Source organism: Eumetopias jubatus, unplaced genomic scaffold (genome assembly GCF_037043125.1).
Source record: "Eumetopias jubatus isolate StellerSeaLion01/CBP00866 unplaced genomic scaffold, mEumJub1_p1.0 scaffold_12, whole genome shotgun sequence".
Taxonomy (NCBI): domain Eukaryota; kingdom Metazoa; phylum Chordata; class Mammalia; order Carnivora; family Otariidae; genus Eumetopias; species Eumetopias jubatus.
The window spans coordinates 72,904,211-72,920,983 of record NW_028274818.1 but is presented as its reverse complement, the minus strand read 5'-3'; the positions used below and the strand labels follow the sequence as shown (position 1 = coordinate 72,920,983).

Below are 16,773 nucleotides of genomic sequence, written 5' to 3'. Positions count from 1 at the left end.
GGGGGGCCCGCTGCTCCCACTGGCCGGCCATACCTCCTCCAACGCGCCTCCACGTGCTGCCTGCTGGCTCTGCACGGAGGAACATTCCGACAGGGCCGAGAAGCCAGGACTCAGCCAGGGAGGGGGGGTGTGGGGGGGGCCCATGCTCTAGGCTGGGGGACCAGAGCCCACAGCAGTGGCACGGGAGAGACCCAGCAAGACCGGCAGAAGGAGGAAGGCCGGTCAGCCAATCAGCGTGGCCTGACGCGCTGACAGCCCCCAGCACGGGGCCCAAACTGCTCTGCACCTTCTCTGCTGTCTCCCGTCATCCCGCTGAGCGTGGACGCCACAAGCCAAGGCCTGGCTAGCTGCTGTCACCGCGGTGGTGAGTCGGTGGGAAGGAGCTGAGTCAGGAGAAGGAACTCAAGAGGGAGCCCCGCAGCCCAGCTCAGGGCTTGAACCCCATGGCCCTAAATGTGCTGAGTGGGCTGAGCTGTCTTTCACCACTTCTGGAATAAACTCCTCCCTGCTGACTGAAGTGAGAATGGCCCACAGCCCGAAAGGGAGACGGACGAGGAAAGGCCGCTCACCGTCTCCTTCATCCACCACGGCCTGGATGACCACTGGAAACACGCCCCGGTCCAGGTCAAAGTTCAACTGAGGAGAAAAGGAGGCAAGAACAGTCAGACTGAGCTGGAGGGTGGAGGCGCGGTGAGCAGGATGGCACCGCAGTGGAGCTCACAAAGTCAGACAAAATGGCGAGAGAAGACAGACAGCTGGCTGCACCTCTTTTTCCCTTTTGGCAAAATCGATAAAAATGATTAAAATGGGGCGCCTGGGTGGCTCAGTTGGTTAGGCGACTGCCTTCGGCTCAGGTCACGATCCTGGAGTCCCGGGATCGAGTCCCGCATCGGGCTCCCTGCTCGGTGGGGAGTCTGCTTCTCCCTCTGACTTTCCCCCCTCTCATGTGCGCCCTCTCTCTCCCTCTCTCAAATAAATAAATAAAATCTTAAAAAAAAATGATTAAAATGGCAAATCTGTGTAACTCAGTAGCACTAAGTGCATCTGTAAGGCCACATTAATTACCACTGCCACCATCCATTTCCAGAGCACACTCATAGTCCCAACGGAAACCCTGTCCCCATGACCACACACCCTCCCCACCGGGTAAGCCCCACGCCACTTGACGTCCACGGATTTGCCTGGTCTGCACATTTCACGGAAGTGGGACCTCACAGCACGTATCTTTCCCGTCTGGCTTGTTCACTGTGCACCACGTTTTCGAGGTTCACTGCACACATCAGTGCTTCCTCCCTGGGCTGAGTACTCCTCTGCTGCACAGCCAGACCATGCTCACCCATTCGCCTGCTAAGGGACACCGGGGCTGTCCCCCTTTGGGCTGCCACGCACACCAATGGACGGCATCGGTCTGAGCCCCAGGGGACCCGGTGTTCAGTGTCGTAAAGAAAGTGCCTGGCTTGCCCCGACCAAGGGCAGAAGGAAAGTGGCCACAATATGGCACACAAGCTGGCTGCGTGGCTCCCGGCTGCTCCCTGGCCAAAGGCCACTCTCCTCCCCACACACATCTACCTGGGCATGGTCTCCACATCTGCTCAGCAGCGGGGGCCACAGGCCAGGACCCACAGGACAGACGTGACCAGCTGAGAACACCCCAGGAAGGGCTGCAAAGGGAGGCCCAGAAGGTGCCTGTGGGTCCCAGACTGCCCGTGGGGGGCGGGACTGGGAGGGACCAGGTACTGGGATCAAGACTGGCTCCACCACCTGAGCCTCAGTTTCCCCGTCTGTAAAACAGGGATAAAAGCTGTGCTTGGTGCGCGTGGTGGCTGAGAAAACACGCAGTGAGCACCAGCCATGCAGAGTTTGGCATGTTCAGGCAGCAGGAGCTAAGGAGGAATGTGGCCCAGAAGGGCCTCACGGAGAGACACAGGGCACGGACTCCCAGGCACGCAGGACTCTAGGAACCCATGTGCACACTAGCTGCATGTGGGGAGGTGGAGGGCGTGTTCAGGCCCCCCAGGACCCAGCCAGGGCTCATGCTCGCTGTAGCCTCAGGGTAGAGGGCTGTACCACAGAAATCCAGACTTTGAAGAGGGAAGGGCCCCTCTCTGCAAGGCCTGCCTTGCTCTGGGGTGACTCATGGGGGATGGTGGAGGTGATCACCTGAGACAGGAGATACAAGTCATCCACAGCTACCCCTCTGCAAGCCTGTTTCTGCCCTCCCCACCCTCAGTCAGGGCACAGGGGGCCATCCTGCCGTGACCATCCTACAGTTATCCTGGTGACGTGGACACTGGGTGATGTGCAGGCACTGCCTTTCCAAGGGCTGTAATCAAGCCCAGAAGGGGAGGGTTCAAGTAAGAGCCCGATGGGGAGCAGAGCTTTGTGCACACAGCCCACTTGCCCCTGCATGTCCGGTCACTTTCTGGAATAGAATCCCTGGTGCTGCTGTGGGGCAGGGGTCAGTTAACAACAAGCTCAGGGCTCTGAGAAGCCACGAGTGACTGGCATTTTCTTTCTTCCTTGCACACTGAGTGCAGCCTCAGCACCAGTCTTGTTTCGCTGGTCCTGGTCTGGGGAGGCCTGCGCGGTGGCTCCACCAGCAGTCAGTGACCTGAGCCCTGCTCTCCGGTCTTGCGGGCACACGGGGCTCACAATGGACAGACCTCGGTCTTCATTTCTTAAGTCATACTGAGATGTGTTTTGGCTGCTCAACCAAAACCGTCCTGACACAGACACCGTCCAAAGGCTCTGTGGCGGCAGGTCTGCTGGCGCCTCCTGCTAACGTTCACCCAGCGACCACGGCCACAGAACCCAGGGCAGCGGCAGACGCTTGGTATTCCTTAAAAAGACTCGGCAAGGCCTGAGAGAAGACCCGCCCTGGCCGGCCCAGGCTGAGGCCAGGGGACCGTGACAGAAATGAAGGGACATGGGACCCCAGCTCTCCCTGGCACCAGGGCCCGGCACCGTGCCGCCCTCGAACGCCCAGCCATGACAAGCCTCCACACAGGGAGCTGCCACCCCCACCTGCCAGCCGGTTACGTGGCCTGTGCCTCTGAAGCTGGCGCCACAGCCACATCACACCGGGGCACCAGGGGCTGTGGGCTCAGGGGGTGAGGACCATCTCCCCTAAGACACCTCGCACCTGACTCACTCCCTGGAGCTAAGTACGCTGGGGGAGGACAGCAACTTGCACCCACCCCACAGTCTGAGGGGAATATTTATTTTTAATGCAGGAAGAGAGGCTTTTCTTTGGGAAGAGCGGCTGCCCAGGTCGGGAGGAAGAGCTAGTACTGGCCGGAGCCACACCGGGCTCTCCAGCCCAGGCCCCACTCTTCCCCGACGCAAGCACGGGTGGGAGCCTCGCCCCACGGCAGCTTGGGCTCTCCTGCCCCAGAGGGGCGTCCAGAGAAGGGTCTCTGCAAGCCCCGGGCCAGATGGACACTGAGAAATAGAGAAAAGGCAAAGGACGGAAGAGGAGGGGGACGTGGCTCTCATGAAAATAAACGGAAGCCATGAGGGGTTTGGTAGGGAAACCCAGCAAAGAAGCCACTCCAGCCACCAGGCCATCTCCAAGATGTCCACAATAAGATTCAGTAAATAAAGTTACGCATGTGTGGGAATGGGGGGATACGGGAAATCTTCATGCCTTCCTCTTAATTGTGCTGTGAACCTGAAACTACTATAAAAAAGTCTTGGGACCCCTGGGTGGCTCAGTCAGTTAAGTGTCTGCCTTCAGCTCAGGTCATGAGCCCAGGGTCCTGGGATCGAGCCCCGCATCAGGCTCCCTGCTTGGCGGGGAGTCTGCTTCTCCCTCTCTCTGCCGCTGCCTCTGCTTGTGCGTGTGCTCTCTCTGACAAAAAAATAAACAAAATCTTTAAAAAAAAAAAAAGTCTTAAAAAAATAAAATTAAAGGGAGCTAGGTAGCTCAGTCAGTTGAGCGGCTAACTCATGATAAATTCAGGTCATGATCTCAGGGACCTGGGGTCTGGTCCTGAGGTCCAGCCCTGTGCTGGGCCCTGCGCTCAGCAGGGAGTCTGCTTCTCTCCCTCTCCCTCTGCTCCTCCCCCTGCCCCCTTTCGCTAAAATAAATTGTTTTAGGGGAGCCTGGGTGGCTCAGTCGTTAAGTGTCTGCCTTCGGCTCAGGTCATGATCCCAGGGTCCTGGAATCGAGCCCCGCATCGGGCTCCCTGCTCCGTGGGGAAGCCTGCTTCTCCCTCTCCCACTCCCCCTGCCTGTGTTCCCTCTCTCACTGTGTCTCTCTCTGTCAAATAAATACAATCTTTAAAAAAATAAAATAGGGCACCTGGGCGGCTCAGTCGTTAAGCGTCTGCCTTCGGCTCAGGTCATGATCCCAGGGTCCTGGGATTGAGCCCTGCATCGGGCTCCCTGTTCGGCGGGAAGCCTGCTTCTCCCTCTCCCACTCCCCCTGCTTGTGCTGTCCCTCTCTTGCTGTATCTCTGTCAAATAAATAAATAAAATCTTTAAAAAAATAATAAAATAAGGGCACCTGGGCGGCTCGGTTAAGCGACTGCCTTCGGCTCAGGTCATGATCCTGGAGTCCCGGGATCGAGTCCCACATTGGGCTCCCTGCTCAGCAGGGAGTCTGCTTCTCCCTCTGACCCTCTTCCCTCTCGTGCTCTCTCTCTCTCATTCTCTCTCTCTCAAATAAATAAATAAATAAAATCTTTAAAAATAAATAAATAAAAGTTTTAAAAAATAAATTTTTTTTTTAAAGATTTTATTTGATAGAGAGCGAGCGAGCATGAACAGTGGGTAGGGACAGAGGCCAGAGGGAGAAGCAGACGTCCCGTGGAGCAGAGAGCCCAACGATCCTGGGATCATGACCTGAGCTGAAGACAGATGCTTAACCAACTGAGCCACCCACCTAGGTGCCCCCAAAATAAATTAAATTAAAAAGCAAACCATAGCCAAGAGAAATGAATACATCCACACAAAAATTTCTACAGCATGTCCATTAACAACCCAAAACTGGAGACAACCTGAATGCCCACCCACTGATGGACAGATAAACAAAACGTGGTCCAACCACACAGGGGAGTGCTATGAACCACAGGAAGAAACAAGGTACTGACGCCTGCTACGACATGGATGAAGACACGGTGTTCAGGGACAGAAGCCAGTCACAAAAAAAGGTCACATACTCTGATTCTGTTTATGTGAAACATCCCCAACAGGCAAGTCCAAAATGACAGAAAGCAGACGAACGGCTGCCGGGGGCTGAGGGACTGGTGGTGGGCACAGCGTCTCCTCTGGGGCTGATGAAATCAGATGGCAGTGATGGCTGCACAACTCTGAATACAGACCTTCTTCAACTTATGACAGGGTTACAGCTTGAGAAGCCCCTCGTAAGGTGAAATTATCAGAAGTCGAAAATGCACTAACACACCCTGAGGAACTTAAAACGTGCTCGGAACACTTACATCAGCCTACAGTTGGGCAAAATCGTCTCCCACAGAACCCATTTCATAATGAAGTGCTGAGCAGTATCTCATGTAATATAGTGAATACCATACTGAAAGAGAAAAACGGGATGGCGGTCAGTCTGTCGGTCATTTACCCTCGTGAGCGCGTGGCTGACGGGGAGCTTCAGCTCCTGCCCCCGCATCCCCAGGGAGGACCGTGCTACAGATCACTAGCCCAGCGGAAGATGCAAATTCAAAATTCGAAGTACAGTTTCTACTGAATGTGTTATCACTTTAGTGCCATCGTAAAGTTGAAAAATCAAAGTCAAACCATCTTAAGTCAAAGGACCATCATCTATCTGGTAAATATCACTGACTGTACACTTTAAAAGGGCAAACAGTACGGTACCTGAATTAGATCTCAATAAAATGTTTTTAAAAACTACAGAATAATATGTATACGGCATGACCACATCTTTACAACAAACAAACAGATGCACATGGGAAAAAAGTCTGGAATATACATGCTAAATGGTCAGAAGCGGTTGCCTCTGAAGAAGCAGCTTCAACTGGGGGGCATTTTGCCTTACAAATTCTGTATAATTTGCACATTTTGCAACAAGCATACATTACCGTTGTAATCTTTAAATAGGCAAGTCCGGAGAAAATGGCTAAAGAAGGGAGGCTGGCATGATGCTGGCGGCAAAGGGGACACCTGCCTGTGTCACAAGACATCCCTGGCTGTCACAGCTGCAGTGGGGGTGCTCCTGACACCTGGCGGCCAGAGGCCAAGGATGCTGCTCGAAATCCCACGGTGCACAGGACGGCCCTCACTTCAGAGAATGACCGGGGTCCCAAGGGTCAACAGCACTGAGGCTGAGAAGCCCTGACTGAGTACAAGTCTGGGTTTGGGGCCTGAGTATCTGTCAGGCCTCAAACACCTGCCAACATCTGCTTCAGCACCTCCGGCAGGCAGCGACACAGGGAGAGGACGTAATAACTTCCGGGACCTTCTATCTATGGCAAGGCTTAGTTTCCCCACCACGGTAATAATGGATAAAAGTTTCCATTTAAAAATACATCTAACGGGATGCCTGGGTGGCTCAGTCGGTTAAGCGTCTGCCTTCGGCTCAGGTCATGATCCCAGGGTCCTGGGATCGAGCCCCACACTGGGCCCCCTACTCAGCAGGGAGCCTGCTTCTCCCTCTGCCCCTCCCCCTGCTTGTGTTCCCTCTCTCACTGTATCTCTGTCAAATCAATCAATCAATCTTTTAAAAAAATACATAAAAGAAGAAGTGAGCTGATTTTGAGAACATATTAGCTGAGGAGATAATCAGAGAAGGCAAAGACGAGGAAGGGACCCTGGGATGAGTTCATCCGAGACAGGCCCACGTGGCCGCCCACCACACCCACTGCGCCTTCCACCACCCCCCCCATGTCCACCGTGTCACACGCTGACAAGTTGGAATGTGGGCCCCTGATGCTCTAAGGGAGGAAAGGGGGTGCCCCTATGTGGCACTTCAGACCGGTTTATGAGCCAAGTGTGCCCCCAGGACAACTGACCTCACCAGGAGTCTGGAACCCAAACTGTCGGCCTGACTCAGCACATCTGCAAATGCACAAAGATCTGTTCTGCGGCCAAAACGCCAGGCAAGGGACTGCTCTATGAACAGAGGTCACCAAAGTGAGATGCAGCCTCAGCCCAATCCTCCCCACAAGCAACCACAGGGTGGGGACACCCACTTGTCTGCCCAACCCCCTTTTGCCCACCCAGCCCCCTCCTTTCTTTGGGGAGCAGCTTCCCCCATTCACAGGAGGGTGAGCAGGACCACATGCACCTGCTGGGTATACTGACCAGGAGTGTGGACATGCAGGGATGGAACCATGTGACAGAATGGGACTGGGGGCAGGGCTCCAGTGGCCCCATTCTTCTTTCAGAGGACTTTCTCACGTAAGTGATACAACGGCAGCTTCTGCTGCCTGTCATCAAAGCACCCTGACAAGCAAACACATACACAGCCAAGAGCAAACACCGTGGCGTGCCTTCACCTTCTGACACAGTCCACAAGCCAGAACCTTCCTGCCCAATTCCTATACCACCCATGCCCCATTGCCTCCGTTCCTTCCCCCTAATTTATTTTAGTGATATACGACTGCCTTCTTCAAGAAACCACAGAATTCAGCTAAATGAGAGCAGCCTGATACAAATGGCCACAAATCATATGACTCCATTTATATAAAACATCCAGAAAAGCCAAGTCCGTCCAGAAAGTAGATTAATGTAGGGGCTGGGACTAGGAACAGGGATTAACTGCAAGTGGGCATTGAGGGACCCTAGTGGAGGATGGAAATGTTTGAGAACTGGATTGTGATGATCATCACATAATTCATAAATTTACTAAAAATTACTGAATTACATACTTAGGAGGGTTTTATGGTACGTAAATTATACCTTAACAGACCTACTGTAACAATTCAGACACGTTTACAGTATTGGCACACACACCGTTCACGTACAGTGTGTATGTGTGTGCATACATGTGTTCTAGAATTCTTTGTTTTTTCCCAAGACCCTGTGCAGCTTCACGGGCATCTTCCCTAATTTCTCCTCAAGATTTATATACACGTACATGTACCTGCAGAAATGGCTTTGTGCATTTTTCTTGTTGTCACATACATGAAATTATACTGTATCTGTCTGCAATGGCCCTCCAAGCCTGTAAGGGGATATCAGTCTGTACAGTACACACACATCCCTTTCCCCTGCGCTAAGGCTGCATGGCATCCATTATAGAAGTGAACTACGGGGCCCGTATTATGCAGACAGATGGTTCCCATAACCTCAGTGAACAAGCAATCAGACATACAGGCTGTTTGCATTTTTTGCTATTACAGACAAAGCTTTGATCACCATCCTTCACATGACATAAATTACCGTCCCCAGCTATGGAACCACACGGTGGAAGGGGTCCTGCCATCCTGCAGTCCCATGGCCCTGACAAGGCACCAAAGCTGGGTACTGGAGCCTGTAACTGCCGCCAACACGTGAATCAAACCCCGCTCTCTGGTCCAGCACAAGCCCGACTGAGCACACAGACCTGAGTCAGCAGCCACTCCTGATGCTTATCAACCACGCAAGGAATCTGAGCAGACAGGCCCCGAGGTGCTCGTCCCCCGCCACAAGGGGGAGGGAATTCGGGAAAGGGGCCCGGGAAAGGGGGGCCTGGCCAGAAGGTTACCTCATCATCCTTCCACTCGGAGAAGTCGATCTTGAAGGAGGGCAGGGAGAACTGCTGGCTCACCCCTCTCTTGTAGTGGACGGTCTCGGACTGCAGGGCGGGGCTCTTGGGGCTGTACCTGAAGGGGCAGCCGAGAGAAAGGCCGCTGAGACTCTGCTGAGAGCAAACGGTCTGCTGTGCCTGGTCCTCAGGGCGAGCCCCCGAGCACAGGGGCCTGTGACACAGGGGCTGGCAGCCACTGGGCTTTTGGGACCGAGAGGTAATTGGACGTGCAGGACCCACACTTCCTTTCTCTTCCTGCAAATGCCAGCCCTCCTGTGGCAGGGCAGGGCACTCAGCCTGCCATTGACTTCAGCGGACCCATTCTGCTCACCACCAGCTCTGCCTGGTCACAAGTCCTCCAGAGCCCACACCTGCCCAGTAACTGCCGTTCCAGATCTAGCTACACCTTTCCATTTGGCTTTTATGGTGTGTTTACTGTGCCGAACAAACATGGTACAAACATGTACTCAGTGGGAGGCACCCCCACAACCCCCACGCCCGAATGCACGGGAGTCTGCTCTTCCATATTCCAGCGGCAGTCCACCCACACCTGCTCTCGCGACTGCCGGGCCCCGAAGATGTCCCCTAGCCGACACACAGAGCTGAGTGCTCTGCAAACACTGCACGGCCTTCACCACGGGGTGAACGCCAGACGATCTCCAACATCTTGCTACTGCACACAACACTTCCAGGACCTGCTTCTACATCCATCTTAGCCACATACTACAAGCACATTCCCAGAAAAGGAACAGCTGGGTCAAAGAGGACTCACATTTTCAATTCTGATCAACTCTGGCTTCTCCCCATTCAGGAATCCAACACACCACCCTGAAAAAGCTTCCTCCACCCACCCCACACCCACCATTCTTGGGGCCTCTCTCAGTCTCTTAGACAAAAGACACTCTGGAGAGCCTGACAGACTGGGGGGCGGGGGGTTGTTCTTGTACACACAAAGAGAGAGGGCCCCTCCGCCCACCAGAGGCCAGAGGCCCTTCCTTCCCTGTGAGAACCCAGGCCTCGGCCCGTCGTAAAGACACAGGCTAGGACTCTGCTGCCATGCAAACCTGAGATTTTCTCTGGGACCTCAGATCTGCCCCCTTTCTCGCCTGTCAGGAAGCAGAGAGGGAATCAGGGAATGCAAACAGAATTTCCAGGCTAAGGTAAAGGTCTCTGGGCACAGGCTTCCGGAGCCTTCCTGCTTCTCTTTGTTCCGGTGACTTTTGTGCTCACACCACTCAACTCCAGCAAACTCAGAAGGGAAGCATGGCTCCCAGCCACTCCAGCCAGGTCTCAGGAAGGGGACAGAGCAGCGTTTCTCCCCCCCCCGCCCCCCGCCCCAGAGGAGTCTCCCAGGGGTCCAAGACGAAGGCTCCAGGGGCTATGCCCTTGGCTCAGGCATCTACTGTCCTTCTGGGGGCAGCAGACTCTCTTCTCAAGCATATGGAACCTCTTACCAGCCCAAGTGTGACAAAGACAAAAGCTGGGGGAGTGTGGGGTGGGTGGGCCGCTCACCCGCACCTGCCGGCCTACCTGTCCCTTGCCCCTCTCTGTGGCAGCCCTCAGACCCCTCCCCACTAGCCAGGACCCCTCCACTGTGGCAGCCAAACTAGAAGAAAACAGAGAACACAGAAGCTTCACCCCAACCAATGTGGCACTGTGGCCCTCCCACACGTGTCCTCCTACCTCCTGGTCAGGAGCCAGAGGTGAACATGGCTGGGGACAAAGGTCAGGCAGGCAGGGTCACAAGGAAAGAGCCAACAGGGCACCAGGAGGGCCAAGGAGTGACCTGAATGGCCACATTAGCGACAGCACCTGCAGGGCACCACGCTTACCTCTGGGGGGCAGGCCCCCAGATACTCCTGGATCTTCTCATTCTTGGCTTACGGTAAGAACACATTGTAAACGGCTTGTGTCATTGAAAAAAACAAAAGTAATTCAATGTTTGGGTCAGCGTGAAGCCTCAAAGAAGAAAGTACAGGAAAAGGAACCTTGTCCTCTTGTTGCTGCCAGGGCGGGTACGAGTGGGGGGTGCGTGGGAACATGGGGCGGACGTTAAGGGCAGCCCCTTGGGGGCCCAGGCCCCCAGCCCACTGAGCCCCACAGAGGACAAAGCGTTCACTCCCTGAAGGGGGTGCTCCCCACAAAGCCCCACCTCTGAGTTTTCTCCAAAAAACGGCAAGCAGCGGCAAGGTCCTTATACCAAACACGAGGGGGCCACTCCAGCCACTCCCACCCCCAGCTCAGGAAACTGAGGCACAAGCGGTCCTAGGCCAGGAGCTGTTTGGCAGGGCAGGGCCAGCACCTGAAGCCTTAGTCCCAATCCCAGATCCAGTCAGGCCCTCAGGTGGCTTTCCCTAACAGGACACAAGCAGGTGCATTTTCCCTGGTCTGTCCAAATCTGCTGCTGAAGTTGCAGATTTCAAACTTCTGGGGCCAGCAGGACCCTTACTGCAAATAAAACCTCTAGAAGCTCAAACACACAACACGGACCACAGAGGCAGAGCTGCTGGGGCCCGCCCCACTCCCCCAGGCCCAGAGACTCACACCGCAGTCCCGTTCAGGAACTCCTCCACCGCCTGGCAGTAGATGGTGATGGCCACCCGGGCGTCGGCATCAAAGGTGAACTCCAGGCTGTAGAGGACACGGGGCTTCTCACTGTCCTCGGAGGGGCTGTCTGCACCATCTTTGTACCTGCCCGGGAGGCAGAAGAACAGGCAGCAGGTCAGGGGTCCTGCCTGTAAGCGCCCCCAGCCTGCACAGCATGCACATCCCGCACCCCCCCTCCAAGCCGGGGTCCTCAGAGGTGGCTGCCTGGAAATGTGCAGACCCGCTCCCGGGTGGACAATAAGGCCCAACACTGCAGAGCTGTCCTTCCCTCACCTCCTGCCCACAGAAGGGGAGGAGTCCTCCTGGTTTAGAGACAGCCCCAGACGCCTCAAGCGGTCCAGGTTTAAAAGCAGTTTCTGGCCTGCTGATGCTGGAGACTGGATCATTCCTGGCTGGGAGCTGTCCTGTGCACTGCAGGGTGTTGAGCAGCATCCCTGGTCTCTGCCCACTGAGGGCCTGCAGCACCCAATCCCCCAGCTGTGACAATAGACACGGGCCAGGGTCCCTGGGGGCACAGCTGCCGGTTGAGAAGCCCTGGTTTAAAGACTAGAGTTTCACAAGCAGAGCCCTGCTGGCCTCCTCTCCCTCTGCACCCACCCCCCAGGAGCAACTCTGGGGCTCAAGACCTGCCTGCGACCTTCTGGCTTCATGCCCAAGGTTAGCAGAGCCGAGGGTCGCTCGCCACTCCCCTCTTCCAGGCATCAGGGGCCAGAGAGCAGGGCGGGGCGGAGACTTACCTCACAAGCCGCAGGGAGTCTTTTCGGATGTTCACCAAGCTCCTCAGTGTCTTCACTGGCTCATGGGGGGCAGGGGTGACGTAAGGAAACTAGAAGGGAAAAACCCAAAGCAGTGCCCAGTGACTCCCTAAGGTGCGGCCAGGGCAGAACACAGGAATGATCGAAGCAACAGTCACAAGTCTGTACGCCCCGGCCCTAGTGCAGGCAGCGCAGCTGGTGAACGGGGGAGCAGGGCCCAGGCCACCCTGGAGGTTCTGGCCACACAGATCTCACCACGGTCCTCCAATTCCAGGAGGACCCTCAGCAAGCATAACCTGGCCCGAGGGACCCTGGGGCAGTGGGGGCTGGGGCTCTCAGGCCATGCTCCCACAGGTGGGACCTGATGCCCACTTCTGCCCGGAATAAAATGGGGAATAAAAAAGGACCGATGCTCAGTAAACATTCTAGAGGGGACTAGCACACAGACACACACAGATGCATGCTGGACACTGGAGTCATCTGGAGAGTTCCAGCCTGTGATAGCACACTGGAGCTTTATTAGATGTTGTCACTGGGGAAACAGAGGAGAGGGCTTATAGGATCTCTCTGCATCACTTCTCACCACTGCAGGTTGAGTCTATGATGCTCTCAAAGCTTAAAAAATAACAGATTTATGGAGGTCTGTAAGAGCCAGGCCCTACATGTGAGCTGAGGCTTCAAAGATGGAAGTGAGGTTGCTTTCTTGTTCTCGTGGACTCAGGAGGCTGGGGGAGACTCAGCACCACCCGAAAGCCCCAGTCGTCCTATGGGTGGGGAAGGATGGTCCACCAGGCCCTAGCTCCTTGCCTCCCATCCACTAAAGGATCAAGATTTCAACTAGCTGCTCTGTTGTAAAACAGCCTAAAGACTCCTGGTCCAGACGACACCCCACCTCCTGTCAGGCCCAGAAACACCCCAGGACTCAGCAGCCTTAGGGAACAGAGTTCAATGTCTCCTGAAAGAGAGAGCCTCCTGCCTGGCCCCTCACCCACACTGGGGACCATCATTTCAAAGTACAAACCCCAATCCCCTGCTCGGCATCCCCCTCCCCACTGGCCCTCACTCATCCTTCTCCCTCTCTCTTTAGTTTCCATTCATGAAATGTTCTCTTCTTCATTGTCAGCACCCCCTGCAGGGAATGGGGTGGGATCTGTCTTCCACCCCCCAGCCCCTGGAAGAGTCCTAGGCACACAGCAGGTGCCAAATGTGTGTTGAATAAATGGACAGCAGTGTATAAGCGTGCACTTCTCTGGTGACTAGTGAAAGCGAACCTGAGGTGGTCCCATAGCCTGGATGCACTGGGCTCAGCAACAGCCGTCCTGTCTCCAGTGACCAACCTGCAGCCATCCAGGCTCTCAGGGGGCAGCAGCAGGACATGCCCCCGCACACACACACACACACACACACACACGTCCCACCAGCAGCTCTGCCCGTCTGGGGCGACTCAGTGCCCGCTTGTCCTCGAAGCTGGCTATGGACAGCGGAGGGGAGGCACCTCACCACTGCCACCCACGTGCCTAGCCCGGGCGAAAACCACCTGTACCCACCTGGACTGGGCGATTGCCCAGGAAATTCAGATCCATGTTTTCTCCAAAGAGGTAACCTTCAGGGTGGGGGGTGTCAAATTTCTCACCTCCCATGAAAAAGTGCGAGGCAAAGTAGTTTCCTGGTTGAAAAAGAAACACAGTTGTAGATAAGGAGGCTTGACACAGCCTAGGGGAAGCATGGCATGGCCAAGAGGCTCAGCCCTGAGAGCAGCTCCATTTGGAAAGAAGCCTCACAGATGGTCCCTCCCACTTGCAGCTGTAGCCTGGGCTTCAACCCTTCAACCCTGTCAACCCCTGCACCCCGACACCCTTCCTGCTCCTCCTCCCTGCTCAGGGGCACACCCTGTCCTCTGCTCAACTCTCCTTTCCCTCTGGGGCAGCCCGAGTTGTGTCCTCCTTAAGGATACGTCTCAGTTCCTGCCCTACACCCGTGTGTGTGACCTTAGTTGGAAACAAGGTCTTTACAGATGAAATCAAGAGGAAGTCAGTCTGAAGTACAAAAGTGGTAAAAATACGTATGTTGGTAAAACTCAGTCAACTGACTCACAAAATAAAAGGATGTAAAGTACAACACCATACACCTAAACTGTGGGGAGGAGAGGAGTAGAAGACTGGGCTCAAACTTAAGTGGCCACCAACTTAATACAGACTGCTATATGCAGAGGATGTTACATACAAACTGAATGGTAACCACAAATCACACACCAGTAATAGATAAGCAAAAAATAAAGAGAGGAATCCAAGTACATCATTAAAGAAAGCCAACTAGGGGCGCCTGGGTGGCTCAGTTGTTAAACGTCTGCCTTCAGCTCAGGTCATGATCCCAGGGTCCTGGGATCGAGCCCCCAATCGGGCTCCCTGCTCCGCGGGAAGCCTGCTTCTCCCTCTCCCACTCTCCCTGCTTATGTTCCTGCTCTATCTCTCTCTGTCAAATAAATAAATAAAATCTTAAGAAAGAAAGCCAACTAATCATGAGAGAAGAAAGTGGGAGAAGAGAGGAATAGAGAAAAACCACAAAAACAACCATAAAACAAGTAACAAAATGGCAATATATACATACCCACCAATAATTACTTTGAATGTAAACGGACTAAACACTCCAATCAAAAGACAAAGGGTGATGGTATGGATAAGAAAACAAGACCGATCTATAGGCTGCCTGCAAGAGACTCATTTGAGACATAAAGACATGCAGACTGAAAGTGAAGGGGTAGAGAAGCATTCATCATGCAAATAGTGTGAAAAGAAAGCTGGGGTAGCAATACTTACATGGGACAAAACAGACTTTCAAACAAAGACTGTAGAAAGAGATAAAGGACACTATATCACCCAACATGGGCGCACCCAAAGACACAAGTTAATAACAACTATAAAGGAAGTAATTGATAGTAATTAACCCACTTACATCAATGGACAGATCATCCCAACAGAAATTCAACAAGGAAACAGTGGCTTTGAATGACACACTGGACCAGATGGCTCTGACAGATATATTCAGAACATTCCATCCTAAAACAGTAGAATACACATTCTTTTCAAGTGCACATGGAACATTCTCTAGAATAGAGCACGTTAGGCCACAAAACAAGTCTCGACAAAGTCAAAAAGATCAGAGTCATTCCATGCAGCTTTTCTGATGACAACACTATGAAACTAGAAATCAACAAGAAAAAAATCGGGGGGAGGGGGCGCCTGGGTGGCTCAGGCATTAAGCGTCTGACTTCGGCTCAGGTCATAATCCCAGGGTCCTGGGATCGAGCCCCACATTGGGCTCCCTGCTCTGCAGGAAGCCTGCTTCTCCCTCTCCCACTCCCCCTGCTTGTGTTCCCTCTCTTGCTGTGTCTCTCTCTGTCAAATAAATAAATAAAATCTTTAAAAAAAAAAAAAGAAAAAAATCTGGGGAGACCACAAATACATGCTACTCAACAATGAATGGGTCAACCAAGATATCGAAGAGGAAATAAAAAAATATACAGAAACAAATGAAAATGAAAACACAGCAGTCCAAAATCTTTGAGATGCTGAGATGCAGCAAAAGTGGTCCTAAGAGGGAAGTTTATAACAATACAGGCCTACCTCAAGAAGCAAGAAAAATCTCAAATAAGTAACCTAACCTCACACCTAAGGGAGCAAGAAAAAGAACAAATAAAACCCCAAACCAACATGAACAAAGGAAGTAATAAAGATTAGAGCAGAAACAAACGTAATAGAAACTAACCAAATAATAGAACAGATCAATGAGACCAGGAGCTGGTTCTCTGAAATGATGGACAAAATTGACAAAACATTAGCCAGACTCATAAAAAATAGAGAGAACTCAAATAAACAAAATCAGAAATGGAAGAAGAGAAATAAAAACCAATACCAAAAAATATGAAGTATCGGGGCGCGCTGGTTGAGCGACTGCCTTCGGCTCAGGTCATGATCCCAAGGTCCTGGGATCGAGCCCCACATCAGGCTCCCTGCTTGGCCAGGAGCCTGCTTCTCCCTCTCCCACTCCCCCTGCTTGTGTTCCCTCTCATGCTCTCCCTCTGTCAATTAAATAAATGAATAAAATCTTTAAAAAAAATATGAAATATCACAAGAGAATATTTTTAAAAATTATATGCCAACAAATTGGACAACCTGGAAGAAATGGATCAATTCCTAGAAACATACAAGGTCCCAAAACTGAATCAGGAAGAACAGAAAATTTGAACAGACCAATTACCAGCAATGAAATTGAATCAGTCATCAAAAAACTCCCCACAAACAAAAGTCCAGGACCAGATGATTTCACAGGTGAATTCTACTAAACATTTAAAAAGTGTTATTGCCAGGGCGCCTGGGTGGCTCAGGTCTTGATCCCGGGGTCCTGGGATCGAGCCCCACATCTGGCTCCTGGCTCGGCGGGGAGCCTGCTTCTCCATCTCCCCCTGCCTCTCCCCCTGCTCATGCTCTCTCTCTATCTCTGTGTCTCGAATGAATAAATCTTTAAAAAAAATAAAAAATAAAAGAGTTAATGCCTATTCTTCTCAAACTATTAAAAAAAAATAGAAGAGGGGCACCTGGGTGCCTCAGTCAGTTAAGTATCTGTCTTTGGCTCAGGTCATGATCCCAGGGTCCTGGGATCGAGTCCCTACATCAGGCTCCTTGCTCAGCAGGGGTCTGCTTCTCCCTC

At 53.1% G+C, this 16,773-nt stretch overlaps 1 protein-coding gene across 7 annotated transcripts in view; it reads right to left on the bottom strand.

Moving 5' to 3' along the window:
- The window catches only part of MGRN1 (mahogunin ring finger 1), a 56,796-nt gene that overhangs the window by 21,454 nt on the left and 18,569 nt on the right, over positions 1-16,773 (bottom strand). For all 7 annotated transcript variants that reach the window (XM_028117561.2, XM_028117567.2, XM_028117565.2 and 4 more), the window contains exons 2-6: positions 13,614-13,732; positions 12,049-12,137; positions 11,249-11,395; positions 8,663-8,780; positions 570-636 (exon numbers count right to left, since the gene is read on the bottom strand). In XM_028117561.2, coding sequence (XP_027973362.1) covers positions 570-636; positions 8,663-8,780; positions 11,249-11,395; positions 12,049-12,137; positions 13,614-13,732 — 540 coding nt within the window. The remainder of the gene's footprint in view (positions 1-569; positions 637-8,662; positions 8,781-11,248; positions 11,396-12,048; positions 12,138-13,613; positions 13,733-16,773) is intronic.